At 36.7% G+C, this 15,999-nt stretch overlaps 1 protein-coding gene across 2 annotated transcripts; it reads right to left on the minus strand.

The window, feature by feature from the left end:
- Positions 1–9,727: 9,727 nt before the first annotated feature.
- prdm8b (PR domain containing 8b) lies at positions 9,728–14,557 on the minus strand. Of its 2 annotated transcripts, none has more exons than XM_056456996.1 (4): positions 14,373–14,557; positions 12,413–12,634; positions 11,962–12,193; positions 9,728–11,576 (listed from the first exon to the last, which is right to left on the minus strand). In XM_056456996.1, exons 1-4 carry the CDS (start codon positions 14,373–14,375, stop codon positions 10,324–10,326), a joined length of 1,710 nt encoding a protein of 569 aa, XP_056312971.1. In that variant the 5' UTR covers positions 14,376–14,557; the 3' UTR covers positions 9,728–10,323. The 2 variants fall into 2 exon arrangements, with proteins under 2 accessions (XP_056312971.1, XP_056312970.1); XM_056456995.1 differs by having other exon boundaries at positions 12,413–12,637.
- Positions 14,558–15,999: the final 1,442 nt, after the last annotated feature.

Consider the following 15,999-nt stretch of genomic DNA (forward strand, 5'->3'; position numbering starts at 1 on the left):
TTATTGACATTTAAATTTTTATTTATTTATTGCATACTCTATTTGTGATTCCCTTGTCATTGATTTGATAAATACATGATTTAACCTGTTTTTAGTGAGTCTTTTGGCAAAATCAGAATCAGAATCAGAAAGAGCTTTATTGCCAGGTATGTTCACACATACGAGGAATTTGTTTTCGTGACAGAGCTTCTACAGTGCAACAGCCTTACAGAGACTTTTTAGTCTACAAAGTTAAAAATGATACATCTCTCCTTCTCTTTCTATGACACAATTCATGTCACTACTTGACATGGCTTTAAATGGTGAGTGTGGCATTTTTTTGATGTGGTTTTTACATGTTCAGTGCTCAAAAGTGATTCTAAATTACAAGCTTGAAACATTTATTTCCCAGGATTTAAATTCTAGAGTTCACACTTAGCTGATAATTGATTATAAAGCTTGTTTGGCATGCTGTCCCGGGAGAGAGCCCTGAGCTCATAAGATCCTCGAGCCCGGGGATCCCACCCATTTGCAAGGTGAGAGGGGAGTTTGAGCTCAGATAGATCTCGAGAACTCCTCTGCTGTAGTAGCTAATGAACAGATAGTGATTGCTCTTACGAGATAACTACTTACTAGGTGAATGTCTATGGTGCTGATTTGGATTAGTCAATTAACTTAAGTTGCATGTTTTTGGATGGTGGGAGGAAACCAGGGAAAACCCGGGAGGGAAACCCACATAAGCACAGGGAGAACGTGTAAACGTCAGCTGGCTTGGTAAGGACTAGAGCCAGTGACGTTCTTGCTGTGAGGCAACAGTGCTAACCACTTGACCATTGTGCCACCCATCTAGGAAAGGAAGAGGAGTAGGGGTGGAAGGGGGGATTCTTCAAAACAAAGATGGCAGTTATATGAAACTTAGAGTATTCATAGTGGCTTAGGAATCATCTGATTGGTGAATCCTAAATTGGATAATGCGGGATCAGCTGCAAGGAATCATAAGCATGTGAACCTCTCGAAATTAGTTTAGAAATAAACTTCACATAGTGTTTAAAATGGCGATAGTGCATGTAAAAGGCCTATTGTGGAGCTTGTTTTGTCAATATGCTAAGTTGCTAACAGTTATATTAATCATATTGTGCTTTGGACAGTCACAGAAATATAAAGTGTATATAAACATCATATTTTTATATTATATTTCAATGAATTTTCTTTTAATTGTTTTGTGAATTGAATTGATGATGATGGGTTTCCTCCAAGTGCTCTAGTAAAGGTGAATTGGATGAACGAAACTGGTTGTAGTTTGTGAATGGGAGAATGTGCAAAGACTAAATTTGGATTGTCAGTCTAATATACATCTATAGAGCTGGGCGATTAAAGTAATTGTAATCGACATTCTGAACCTATAATCAATCTAATTTTTCATTTACCTTTCCTATGTGTCACATGACCCCACTCTGTTAAAGGCTGTGGCTGATTTCTACTTCTGCGGCCACTTTGCAGCCACATCTGATCTCTAAAATAATTAATTTTGTTTTCAAAATTGCAGGTTATTTATTTTCACTTTTTTAATAGAAAAAAATACTGTTGGTTTTAGGCAATGTGTGTTTTAATTTCAGTTGTTCAACGTTGATGTTCAATAATTAATCATAGATAGTAGATAGTTTGTGTTTTCAATTATTTTAAAATCAAGTTATGCACTCTTCATTCAAAAATCTCTCACTTGTAATAAGTGAGCATATTTACTGTTCAAAACTTGTCAGTGAACTATAAGGGCAAAAAAAAAAATAAAGAAATATTTGTTCATTACTCATAATGGTGTGAAAAGGTTCAATTAATTGAGATTTGGATTTTAGGCCAAATCGCCCAGCCCTAACATCCAACAATAGTCCAAAAATAAAAATACACAAGTCATCAAATATACAAGAATAAATGGATAAACATGTAAAGTCTGTCTATTCTGGCTGTTTGAGGACTTTATGGGCTTCTGTAACACACCTATTTTTTCACTGGCAGCCTAAATTGAACTATGTTTAGCCAAAATGTATATGTTTGGATGGTTGTAAACATGTTTTAAATACAAAATGGCTTGGTGGGAAGGCTTTTAGCCTGAGTCTAAAACATAAATATGAGCTGTGATAGAAACTTGCACTGACTTATCTTATAATGTACTAGTGTCTTTAGGGCTGCACAGTACATTGTTTTTGCCTCAATATCACAATGTGTGCATCTGCAATAATCAGTTCGCAGGATCTACAATGTTGAATAGTTGAATGTTGAACCAGAAGGCACAGTTATTGATGATTTTTATCATTATAGAGCAAAAATTTATCATTTACATGTGTTTTTAAGTCCTGTGACTGAGCATACCAATAGAGTTTAAAGCATTCTGACACAAGAAATTGTACCATTTGTAATTTTAATAAAAAATATTTAATAAAATTATTTATACAATGAGGATGTAGTGATATTTTACGTTAAATTATTCTATTTCTGTACCTAAATTCTTACCAAATACAGTAGAGCTATTTTAGTCATCTGGTGAAATTGTTATTTCTAATATCCTGCAACCCCAGTGCGTTTGTTTTGTCTTAAGATGGACAGTGATGTTTTTTTTTCTAAGGCACATTTATAAAAATGACTTCTTAAATGTCCTAATAAAACGTTGGCTCAATCCTGGCTCACTAATATACAATAGCAAATGTGCTATAAATTTTCTTTGATTTAATCCTGGCTTTAGTCTAAGTCCTGTCTGTGAAACCGAGCCTTTGACTGTAAATATGGTTTAGGAACGTATAGTGTGAAATGTCAGCTCATGAATACAGGATTCCATTTAACAAGGGTTACTATGACCCAGGGTTTTAGTATCAATTTCAAGTGTGAAAATATTTAATATGAACTATTCCTTTCAGTAAGTCTACATGAAACAGAAGCTGTGATCATATATTCTGACAGATATCTTAGGGAAAATAATTGGAAAAAAAACAGGACAAGACTTTTTCCATTGAGAATTGTTTCACTTATTAGATTGTTGTTGCTTTGCTAAATTGCTAATAGTGTGTCTCTCCAGTGACATGCTGCTGGAGGGAAAGGGGAAAGGTTAATGTTTGTTGATTCAAGATTACAAGCACCATGAATAATAATAATCTAAATAATGAGAACGATGCATTGTGCACAGATAAATCAAGTGCTAATTATTGCAATACTAATTTATACAGAAAGAGTTTTGACTTCACGTTGACTGTAGATTGTTGTAGTGTTTGCCTTATTGCTTGATCGCAATAATCAAATATTAGAATAACATCTAATTTTATATATTTATAAGGATATTCTGTAACATAAAACATAATTTCCAAAGTTATAAATACAACATTATTTCAGTTGCTGTATCAGGCAGCCTTACAATTAGTGTTTATTTATTCATTGATTCATTCATTTTCATCTACTTTTCTGGGGCCGGGTCGCGGAGGCAGTCTCAGGAGAGAACCCCAGACATCCATCTCCCCAGATATTTCTTCCTGCTCTTCCAGGGGGATCTTGAGATGTTTCTAGGCCAACCGAAAGACATAGTCCCTCCAGCGTGTCCTGGGTTATCCACAAGGTCTCGTCCCGGTGGGACATGCCTGGAACACCTCCCTAGGTAGTCGTCCAGGAGGCATTCGAAACCAATTCCTGAGCCACTCAGCTGAATTCTTTCGATGTGGAGGAGCAGCAGCTCTACTTTGAGCTCCTCTCAGGTGACAGAGCTCCTCACCCTATCTACAAGGGTACTCCCTGCCACCCTGCTAAGGAAACTCATTTCGGCTGCTTGTATCCAGGATCTTGTACTTTCGGTCATGACCCAAAGCTCATGACCATAGGTGAGAGTGGGAACGTAGATTGACCGGTAAATCAAGAGCTTTGCCTTTTGGCTCAGTTCCTTCTTTACCACAATGGACCAGTACATCGACCGCATTACTGCTGCCGCTGCACTGACCCGTCTGTCAATCTCACGTTCCATCCTCACTTGTGAACAAAAGATACTTGAACTCCTCCACCTGGGGTAAGAACTTTCCTCCAACCTGGAGATGGCAAACCACCTTTTTCCGGTGGAGCATCTTAGCCTAAGACTTGGAGGTGCTGATTCTCATCCCAGCCACGTCACACTTGGCAGCAAACCGCCCCAGTGCATGCTGAAGGTCCATATTCGATGAAGCCAACAGAACAACATCGTCTGCAAATAACAGATGAAACCTTGTGGTCCCTGAACCGGACCCCTCCGGCCCAAGGCTGTGCATAGAAAGTCTGTCCATAAAAATTATGAACAGAATTGGTGACAAGGGGCAGCCCTGCCGGAGTCCTACATGCACTGGAAGTCTGACTTATTGCCGGCAATGTCAACCAAACTCTTAATCTGTTCATACAGGGACGAGACAGCCCTTAACTGACCCCATACTCGCCAGAGCACCTCCCACAGAATGCCACAAGGGACACCGTCAAATGCCTTTTCCAAGTCCACAACACACATGTGCTTAAGCATACTCCCATGAACCCTCGAGCACCCTAATGAGGGTATAGAACTGATCCAGTGTACCATGGCCTGGAAGGAAACAGCATTGTTCTTCCTGGATACTAGGTTCAACCACCGGCTGGATCTTCCTCTCCAGTACCCTGGCATTGACTTTCCCAGGGAGGCTAAGGAGTGTGATCCTCTTATAGTTGAAGCACATCCTCGAACCCCCTTTCTTAAAAATCAGAACCACAGATTATTTACTTAATTATTATTATTAATAAATAACAACAACAATAATAATAATAGTAATTATTTCCCAACATCAACCTAAAAAGTATTAATTTAATAAAAATAATATTAATAATAATAATAGTAATATTAAATATTTTTACCATTATCACTATTATTATCTATGACCTTCTTCTTTCTCCATTATAGATGTTTTTTATTACTCTTGTTATTGTTTTCTTCTTATTATCAATACAATTATTATTACCTTGATTGATACTGCTTTCTACAGTACTATTTTTATACCTGCTGTACTTTTCTATATGCTGTTTTGCTTGTATATTTCCACCCCCACACCTAGTTGCATTCACACACACATACAAACGTCCTCACACACAAACCTTGTTTTGATTACCTTTTTTGTGTATTTGATTTATCACCAGTAATTTTTTGAATTTATATCTGCATAATATTAAAAATAATCATCATCATTTCAGTCTTTCCACTACACATTGCACATTTAATTCAATGTTTTACCATTTCCTTGAAATTATTTGTGAAATTGTTACAAGAAATATCAGAGTGAGAATTGTTTCAGGGCCACTTCTTTGTTTTCAGCAGTGTAGCAATTGGCAAATTTACACATTTTAGCCTGAATCGAGAATCGCAAACAGTATGCCGTCAGTAGTAAACCATGCCTTCAGCTTTCTCGTACTTCTCGTCATGATCTCAGATGTCTCTGCGTCGTTAGTGCGAATAATCTATAAATACCTCACTCGTACAATATACAGTATGAGATTGGTGTGTTTCAGGCAGATCTATTTTGATGCGAGGGTCCCGTTTGCCAAGAAGTTAGAGAACAACAGGAAGATGAAGGGAAGAGACAGATGCATGGACGCTCGAGGCAGTTGACCATAGGACACAATCACACGTAAAGCCTGCTGGGTTAGCCAAGGGTGAGCACATTGACCACATGTGAGAAGGGTATAAACTGAGCCCGAGCGAGAGGTGCTGAGTGATACCGTGACAAATGTAACCGGAGCTTACGAAGGGACGGATGACTCCAGTCACAAAACACGGGACAGGCAATAAATATCTTCACTAAGTATAAGTGACTATCATCATCTCTCAAGCCATTACCTCATATTCTGGACTAAATCCTTTCATCGCTTTTTATGATTGAGAAAGGGGTATTTTTAGGTTCGCGTATTAAATTGCTGTCACACTGAGTTCAGGGCCTGCAATAGGGTTGATTTTGTTTTTATTTCACATATATAGGTCAGGCTTTAGTTTTAGGGTTCATTTAACTATCAGCTATGATTTTTGACTCCAAAACCTTTAATTTGCTGATTGTTAAATGTTAGAAAGTTGCTGTTAAAGAAATAGTTCACCTAAAAAAATGCATTTTCTCACTGTTTACTCACATAAAGTGGTTCCAAGTCTTTAGAAGTTTCTCTTTTTTTCACAAAATACAAACACAAAGTAAGTCATTTTAAAGAAGGTTACAAACCGTTAACCTTTGATTACCAGAAGCTGAAAAACAAATGTTGTTCAAACTATCTTCTTTAGTGTTCAGCAGAAGAAACTCAAACAGGTTTGTGGCAAGTGAAGGATGAATAAACTACTTTTTACAGAATTTTCTGTTTTATTCCATTTATTAATAATATCTGTCCTCTTCCTGATCTCCTGATATCATCGTCATTATTATCATTATTATTATTATTTATTTATTTATTTATTTACACTGTTAACAATTTCCTGTAGAATCTACAGTAACTTATTGTATATATCTACATTTTTGTGGCAGGTTTGTGACAAGTATGAGTAAATGATTTTTGACAGAAATAAAATTTTTGGTCCTTTTAGATTTAGTTATGGAGTCTGGTTAAGGGATTTAGCATGTACTCAAAATCTTCTCATTATGTTTTTTGCCAATACTCGTTGACCACACTTACTGCCACCCTAAGCGATTCATATCATAATAAATTCATTTTTTCATTTTAACATATTTAGTTATGAAAGTAGTCAGGCATGACTTACAGTTGTACAGAAGCGTTAACATAATTTGTTTTATTTTATTGCTTATTTCACAAATAAACAATGACAATTTCATACTGTATATACTAACAGTGCCAATAATTGAAAACTATATTAAGTGACATTTGAGATTGGTAGAGTAAAAGAATAGTTCTCCCAAAAATGAAAATTCTGTCATCATTTACTCACCCTTTACTTTTCACAATCCTGTTAAACACAAAAGAATATATATGTTGGCCTACTTATCGACTTCCATACATGGTATTTTTTTCATAGCATGGATGTCAATGGCTACCCATATTCAGCTTTCTTGAAAATATATATTTTTTGTGTTCAACAAAGAAACTCATAAAGATTTGGAACCACTTCAGGCTGCATAAAAAGTGAGCAAATTTAAAACATAATCATTTCTGAATGAACTATCCATTTATTAGAAATTTGAGGAAGAAGTATATATAATATATAACATATTAGTGGCCTTTCCAACATATATACAAGAATAATAAAAGTTTTATCACCTTTTTTGGTGTGAGAATAAGTAACAGCTAATATGTCTTTTTTTTCCTTTTTCCTCATATCCATCTTGTAATTATATTTTTTTGCAAATGTAGTGAGAACAGAGCTGTTTGTCTAGGCCTGTTACAAAAATCAATATACTGACCACATGGTCATGACCTCAATCATTTTCGGTGAAAAAAAAAAACAATATCAGCCACATTTTTGCTGATTGCATAACCTCTCTATCTCTATTGGAGGTGTCAGTATGATTTAAAAAAAACACTATAGTATGTACTAAAAATTACATAAGTATATTTCCATGCGAGATCTGTTAATATTTTCTAGTTCTTTTTACCTTGCACTTTTTTTGTTAACATTTATCATTTTTAGTTATTATTTGTTTTGGATATTTGTTTTCAAATTCTGATCCCAATGCCTAATTATTAAGCATTATGATGCTATTATATTTTCATTCTGACATTATAAAATGAGTGGCATAAAATAGTTTTAAAATGACAATAATATAATTTATCGCTAAATATTTAGTGCAATGTATTGTATGACAAAAAATAGATACTGTGACAGGCCTATTTTTGTCTTTAAATGGATATTTTCATTTAATTTCACCAAAAATAAAAATTACATCATCATTTACTGTCATTCACTTGTTCCAAACCAGTTTGCGTGTTTTTGTTCTACTGAACACAAAAGAAGACATTTTGAAAAATGTGGGAAACCTCTAACCACTGACTTCCAAATTATTTGTTTTTCCTTAGAAAATCAATTGTTACAGGTTTCCAGTATTCTTCAAAATATCTTCGTTTGTGTTCAGAACAAGAAAACTCAAACTGATTTGGAACAAGTAAAGGTTGAGTAAATGATGACAGCGTTTTATTTTAAGGCGAACTATCCCTTTAATATCACTGCTACTGATATACATTCAAATAATATTGATATAACCAATAGGTGGCAGACTAAGGCTCTGAAATAGCAGGCAAACGAAACACATTTGTTAAAATCCTGATTTAGTTGAATTTTTCACCATCAAAGCTTGGTGTCACTGTTGAGCTATTTTAGGGGTTGGATCTCCCTCTCGGCTTCTTGGTTTCAAGCGCCACGCAATACAACTTCCGACAGTAATTTATATCCGAAAAAGACATATAAACATAATATAAACCAACGAATAGCAATCAAATCATATGCTGTTTTATTGTCGGTTAAAGACAGAAAGTCGTTGTAAATCGCAGTTGTTTTGACAGGTATTAACTTACATGCAAAGGCTGTAATGTTTTATTGACATACTTGTGGCTCATGTTATGAATGTGAAATAAATGTCTAAATCTTGGCTTTAATAATGAGAGGGCGCTTGTTGGATTTAAAAAAAAAAATATTAGACTGTTAATTTAAAGTTGACCTTTTAGCTACATTCGATGCTCTTTAAGTTGTTTAATTGCAGTTATTAAACCGAGTTTTTTTTTCCAAATAGGTTAATAAAGCTATAACCTGCTTCATATTTTTACTGCAGCTAATAATAAAACCGATAGGTGTTTACTCGTCTCTTAATTTCCTGAAGCACTTTGGATAAAGTTAAGAGAAAATGAATTGATAAAATAGTGAAATAATCGAAATACTTAACACTTTTAATGGTTGTCTTCGTGACACCATAGCACGTGGTTTATAAATAAAGAACGCCCATGTTAAATGTAGCTGTCGTTTTCGTTTGTTTATTTAATTAATTATTTATTTATTTATAGTGATATTCATTATTACTGGCCTGATATTCATTATCCAAAAATTAAGGTAGGCTAACCAACCACACTGATCGACTTTCTTGGAGGCGTCTCGCTATTTGATATTATAATTAAGCTCTTGTCATTTTCCCTTAAAGAGAATGCCTTGGAAATGTTGCTTTTAACATGTTTTAAATTATCATCATCACCATCATCATCATAACTGTTATTGCTATACAATAATAAACTAGCAAATGGGATTTTACTTAACCGAATAGGCAACTTCATGTATCGGTTTTTATACAAACGTTTTTATCATGTGTGCATTTTTACCATCAAATATTTTTCATGTCGGATCCGGCTCTTAATTAATTTATTGACCGTATTAAAATCGGTGGTCGGTAAATTGTGTAAAGCATTAGACTATCGCTTATTAAAAAACAAATAATCCAAGAAATGGCAAATTTTTCTACGTAAATTTCTTTCTGAAATACTTGTTAAAATTGTATTAGGCTACTTAAAACTGCACACCTGCTTATCGTCGATATTATAATTTCTGTATGAATTACTGTATGACTTTAAAAGAACACTGTAGCCGCAACTGTAAATAATACAATAGCTTCCTATCTGCGCCGCTCGATGTAGAGGGTAAGCGAACTATTTGCCTTGTTTGATATGTAAATTCCAGTCATTTTAAAGTCAGTCAGAATTAACCACACAGTCAAGTGAAAATAAAGCTATTTTATTGTCAAAGCATTCAACATGATTAGATAAACTATCAAATAGTAAATTTCAGCAAAAGGAAGAAACACTGAATCTATTCCTCACAGACACAAAATATGACACTTTGTATTCAAACAAAACAAGTATTTACATTGTTTTGAATAGACTGCATCTTATACCAATAACTATAATTTACATGCACTCTTAAATACACTTCAACATCATGTCCCCATTGCTCAATATCCTTATGCATATAGACAAAACATGTCATTGAAACTCTCAATGAAATGATCTGCATTTTAATTGTTTTATGTACATTATACATTAATTTTTACAAAATTCAAAGTACACTTACATTATTATTGTCCCTTTTTTCAAATAATAAGTGCTTCATATAATAAATAGATTTTAGGTTTTTAAATGCATCTTTGCACACACACACACACACACACACACACACACACACACACACGCACACTCACACAAAGAAAAACATGACATTTGAAAGAAACCATTTAATCAGTAATGTCTTTTGAAAACGAGAGCATATGTGTTGGCATTACTCCTCCAGATTAAACATATTCCCTTTTGATAAAAAAAAAATTGCAAGAAAAAAAGAAAGACAGAAAAATTAAATCCTCAGTTGTGAGAGGTCATGTGTCGGGAAAGGTGGTGTCGCTCCCTGAAAGACTCGTTACAGATTGGACACTTTAACTTTTCCTCTCTCCTTCTTTTAACTAGAGGTTCCATGGCAAACTCCTTTTTGTGGTGCGAGCGCATGTGGTAGACCAGGTCAGAGGTCATGCGGAAGGAGGCATTGCATTTGGCACACCAGTTCTGAGCGGGCAGACAAAGGGATGTGAACGAAGGGGGCAGGAGCGTGAGAGCTGAGGGCATCTGCAGCTGGATTGGGCCTGAGGTCTTGGGCCAGAAGGCTGTGGTGTAAAGGAAAGGGCTCTGTTTTGCAATGCCGCTCGGCACGGGGCAGTTGCTGCCGAGTTCTGAGCCTTGAAGCTTTGCAGCGAGGTGGTCTGCCTGGTAGAGTCTACTGGAAGAGACAGTGTCGCCCACTGTGGGATGGCAGTCTACTGCCGGCAGGAGCTTGGGTGCCATGACAAGAGGTGATAGCTGCGAGAAGGTGCGAGACGGCTGGCTAAAGGCACTCTTTCTCTCCGAGCCTCCACCACTATGCTGGGGCACCGATGTAAAAGCGCTGCCAATTGACGAGGTCTCCATTCGTGACTGCGGGGGCTGAGTCTCACTGAGAACCTGTCTGATATTAAGGTGCTTTTCAGCTGGGTTGCTGTTGGGCCGGCCGGCTTCCTTGTTCTCCGAGTTGAAGCTGGAGTTTTTGCCGCTGTGCTTCAAGCCCTGAGATGACTTCTTGACCTCAGTAAAGGCGCTCCTCTTGGTTTCCGTCGTCTCTGAGACAGAGGGAGAGAAAGCCCGCCTGCTCTCATCCAGACCGTACACTCCACGGTACTGCTGTGCCGAGTTGGCCAACTCCTCTTTGGACTTGGGAGGCTGAGATAATCCACTGTTCCTGCTGTCCTCCATGTCAGAGAACTTGCGCTTTCCAGAGCTTTCGCTCAGGATCTCTGCCTCTTTGTCACTCGGCGGACTGGTTCGGTTATTCTCCAAATCCCTGGCCAGATTATGAAAGTCTGTGGATGGCTTTCCGTCTTGTGGATTGGAGAAGCCATCAGACCTGCCCAGTTTGGGACTTGATCTGGCAGGAGGTAAACTGGCCTGGTCACTGGCGTCCTTGGCCTCTTCCACTGGGCTGGACATGCCTTGTAGTCTCTTAGTGCAGCGGAATCTGAGATGAGCCAAAAAGGGAAATTCGAACTGGAAACGCTGGCTACAGTCTGGGCACAAAAAGGGTGAAGTTCCTGCAACACATAATTGGTGGGGGAAAAGAAAAAGTTGAGACTTTTTAGGGAAGATGTCCTAGAACAGGTTCAGAATAATTCATAATTTCATTGATTTGGTAGTGATTTTGGTAAAAAAAAAAAAATTTTGAGTGTATTAATTACTGACTGCATGACATTTTTCTATACAGTCTACAATTGCTCAGTTATTGCAAGCCAAATTTGAGTAAAATATGAACAAGCCGTACCACTTACAAAAAGGTAAGTATTAAAAAGATGATGTACACATTTTACTCAGGTGCTGCTTCTTTTAAATACGTACTTTTGTATTCACAATCCAAATTATATTTTAGTATTTACACTCAAACACTGTTAAGAAATAGCATGTATGAATCTTCAAATGTACCTTTACTTTTAACTTGATTCCTGCTGGAGCTTAAGAGAAGCAGCTCAATGAGATCCTTTCCATACCACACCAACAGCTCTTCATCTTTCTCTATTCTCCTCAGCGACCTGTAGAATAGCTGGCCGTTCTTCACATAGGCCTCTAGGTTCTGTTCATCTCTGTCTCTGGCCGACTGGACCAGCCTGAGCCACATCAGGCCTTCTGAGGAGCTGTTGGCAGCGGATGTGTCCACCTGCAGAACCAGTCAAACGGTCAGAACAGAAACATTTGAACCATCAACCGTTACAATCCTCTTCCACGGTCCTACATTATTTGTTTAAGCTAAATAAATATCGTTCAAATATTGTTTAAAATAAATAAATATAATGACTTGGAAAACTATTAGACCTGTTGCTAAAATGCAATAAATGCAAGGCTTTGTGGAAGTGAAAAAGGAAAACGTTGAACATACCCTGAAAATGTAAGGCGCAGTTCGTTTGTCTGTGGACTTCAGCGCAATAAAGGCGATGCTGTCATACAGTGAAGTGTGACTCAGAACACATGGACCAAAAATGGCATTTTCCGGAATGTCACAGGTGGTGTAGACGCTGGTAAATATATCCGTTAAACACTGCTGCATCGCTTTTGCGTCGCCATCCCAGGCAAGTCTCTGCGAACAGGATTCCTCCATCATCTGCTGTAATGCAAAAACGCGAGTGAATAAAGAGAAAACCACTTATAAATGTCTCTATTAGGTATGCAAATATTTCAAATATATATTTGGCTCAATTTTGATTTCTAAATTTTGACTTAACCTACTCAACAAAAGTTCCCAAACCGCATTGTTTACATTTAGGCCCGTGACTTCTTAAAAATGTAAATGAAACCATTTCTATTCGATTGTACATTTGTGCATTGCCGACAGATAAGCTACTGTAATGCCATGCATATTTAAAACAGAATTCATATTATGAAAAAAATAACGAAGAATTAGGCTAAATAGTTTTTATTCTGTAAAAATGTGCATTTAGCTAAGTTATTCTTTTTCTTTTTTTTTCAATGTATTACTCGATTCAAAAGCATGACTGCGAGAGAATAGCCTCTTAGTGCGTATTTTCAGATTTTTCTTCCACTTGTCGAAAATATTCTACATGGCTTTGACAAGGACGAAAATCCGGCCTTATGAGCCCGTTCGGTCTATTTGCAAACCTTGACCATATCGAATGGATTCAGTAGCTCTGTCAAAGTCACTGATTTCATGTCAGCTAACCTTTAGCTCTATTCTACAAGAAGGAACGTATGTTTCCTTATTACCATAATCCACCACATTTCTTCTGAGACTTTAATTGAGGCAGCACGCGGAGTTAATTATTTTTTCTTTTCCAAGCCCCTAATTCAGATTTACAAATGAAATGAATCTCTCGTATCTAGTTATACGCGTGAATTGCTGGTGTAACTTGATCAACACAACAGGGTTTAAATAAAATAAAAACATAGGACAAATATTTCAAACAGATATATTTAGTTTATGGATATTAATTTTCCACTTTATTAATGTCTGTTTTTAAAATGGTTTTGTTGTAAATACTATATTCTAGTGCAACATATGATTTCCAAAAAGTCTCTTTTTGTTGCGGTTAAAAAATAAATGAAATAAAATATTAAATGTGTGAAATGTTGTCAACCTACAGTTATGAAGATTAAGGTACTACTGTGAGTTCAAAATGTGTTAAATAATCTATTTTATTTATTTAGTTATTTTTTAATAAATTGAAATTCGTTAAGATTTTTTTCAGCGGATCCAGATTTTTAATGCAATCTAGTTTTATTTTTTATTCTGTATTTAGGCCTATTGCTCAAATAAAGTACACTAAAACAGACTGAAAAATAACATTTAGAAATAGAGCTATATTTCTGCAAAGCGTTTAAATGACAGTTAATTTATGATGATGGAGATGCTATTTCAGGCGGACACGTTCGGCTCTCGATTGTATTATCAGGACACAAATGCTCAAAGTTCCCTTCATCAATAAAAAGCCCCATGTGAATTTTGCCCTTCTTTTCACGATCCTCTCCTTTTGTAGCTGTGAGGTCGCACTCTCAAATCACACAAAGGATCCAATGAATATGCATTTCAACTAAATACTATAATAGAGCCACGAATATATGCGCATTTCTAAAATAGAGGAGAGGAACCCATTGACCTCCTCTTTCAGGCTATAATTTATTGCGCTTTCTTTTAAATCCGCGGTCTGGTTGTTATTCCAACTTTACGACTTTATGATGTGTAACCAGTTTGTGTTTTCACGACTCTCATCTACTACCATCTGCGGGCTTTTTTAACGCAGCTGCGAGGATGCTGTTTTGCGCGCTGCAGAGTCCCGTTTATTCTAGCCACCGGCTGCTTTTATTGCAAAATTATCATTACTCACCATGGTGCTAGGGTAAAATAATCCACAAGGTTCCGAAATGGCTGTCAGTATATCTTCAAGTATGTGTTGAGCGCGTCCAGGGAAGTCCGTGCAGTCAGTACATTTCCCCGTCTGTTGAAAGTGACAGTGTTGCCGACCGTCTTATGATTCGCGAGCGCGGAGAGGCGTGCAGATGGGGCCGATACACTGACTGACTGGCACCCACATACACACTTTTTGTTTGCTGCACATAATCTGCCCAATGAGGCGTGACACGCTTCGTCTCCTCCCTTTAACTCTTCGGTCGCCGACAGTTAGTAGATGTAGAGTACATATAAAACAGTGTAATGTGTGCCCTACAAAACAGATGCAAATTGGTCGGATGTTTCATCATATTTATATATCATATTAAGGAATATTAAAAATTATTTCAGCCTTTTTGAATTTTTATTTTTTAACTGGCTAATATTCATTGTGATATATTTATGTGCTGTTTTAGAATGCACAATATAATATATTATTACATTTATGGTCGAAACTGTGGTTGCAAAAAAAAAAACTGTTGTTGCATTACGGGATGGTATATTGATGACTGTTTTATGGTAATTAGGCTACTATACCAACCTATATCTGTTATGCTTTTGTACTGTTACATGGACTGATAATAACACAGGTTGCACAATGGAAGGTCACATGATGACTTCTATTGTGGCCAATAATAACAAAGCCCATATTGCCCACACAAACACACCACCAGGGTAAGACACGTGACGCTAAAATAAAGCAGAAACATTTACTGAATCAATTTTCTTTTTAAAAGGAAATCAATACAAATAATGCTGCGTTGAGTGCGTTTTTGTGTCCCTTTTCTTATAAGACTTTCAAAGAAAATTTGCTCTTTCTAAAATTGATTTCTCTATATTTTGTGCAGCAAACTGTCAAAAGTATTACTTTAAATTGTATTTAAAATAAAATTACATGTCAAAACACGATAATGTAACTTTGTTAACAAATTAACTTATTTGTTATATAAGATTTCCAATTAAAGTTACTTACGGTTATAGGGAAATCATTTAACTTCTTTATGGCTGCTTTACAGACCTACTGATTTCATGAACATGCCATTAACAAAATGCACAACAGAAAGTTTCTCATTGCAGCTCTGAGTTTCTCTTCATTGAATGTCTTTGTCCAAAGACTTCCCAATAATGAAGGACGGCTTCTGCCTTCACTTGGACTTTTCAATGCACAGGCAACATGTCTGCACTTGCAACGTGATCCGGCTCCTAATTATGTCGTTGGAGCCTATTATGATTATCTTTTCCCCCATTTTGCTCAGTGTTGGTTCGCTTGCAGACAATTAGCAAATTGCTCTATTGACAGTTATCTGCATCTGGGGCGCTCTTATTCCGCATCTCGTGAGCGCGGAGGTTTGTCGCGTGCACACCTGCTGTGTCGCGCCGGCTCGCAGAGAGAGAAGCACTGCTGCTCATCCTGACCTCAGCACGACTGGATCTGATGTCTGTATTAACATCTGTGGGAGACAGCAGTGAGTATTGAGCCAGACCACTGCACACACCGCTGTTCTCTTTAGCGTACTCTGCGCCGGAACGTTATACAGACCCGCTGTGTTAACTGATATGGCGAA

Source organism: Danio aesculapii, chromosome 5 (assembly GCF_903798145.1).
Source record: "Danio aesculapii chromosome 5, fDanAes4.1, whole genome shotgun sequence".
Lineage (NCBI taxonomy): Eukaryota > Metazoa > Chordata > Actinopteri > Cypriniformes > Danionidae > Danio > Danio aesculapii.

Bases quoted from the DNA above. Each gene is read 5' to 3' on its own strand.
- prdm8b (XM_056456995.1), bottom strand. The intron at 12,194-12,412 runs GTATGTTCAACG...CTGGTTCTGCAG, and splicing joins CTGCGCCTTACATTTTCAGG to GTGGACACATCCGCTGCCAA. The intron at 11,577-11,961 runs GTACATTTGAAG...TATGTGTTGCAG, and splicing joins GAATCAAGTTAAAAGTAAAG to GAACTTCACCCTTTTTGTGC.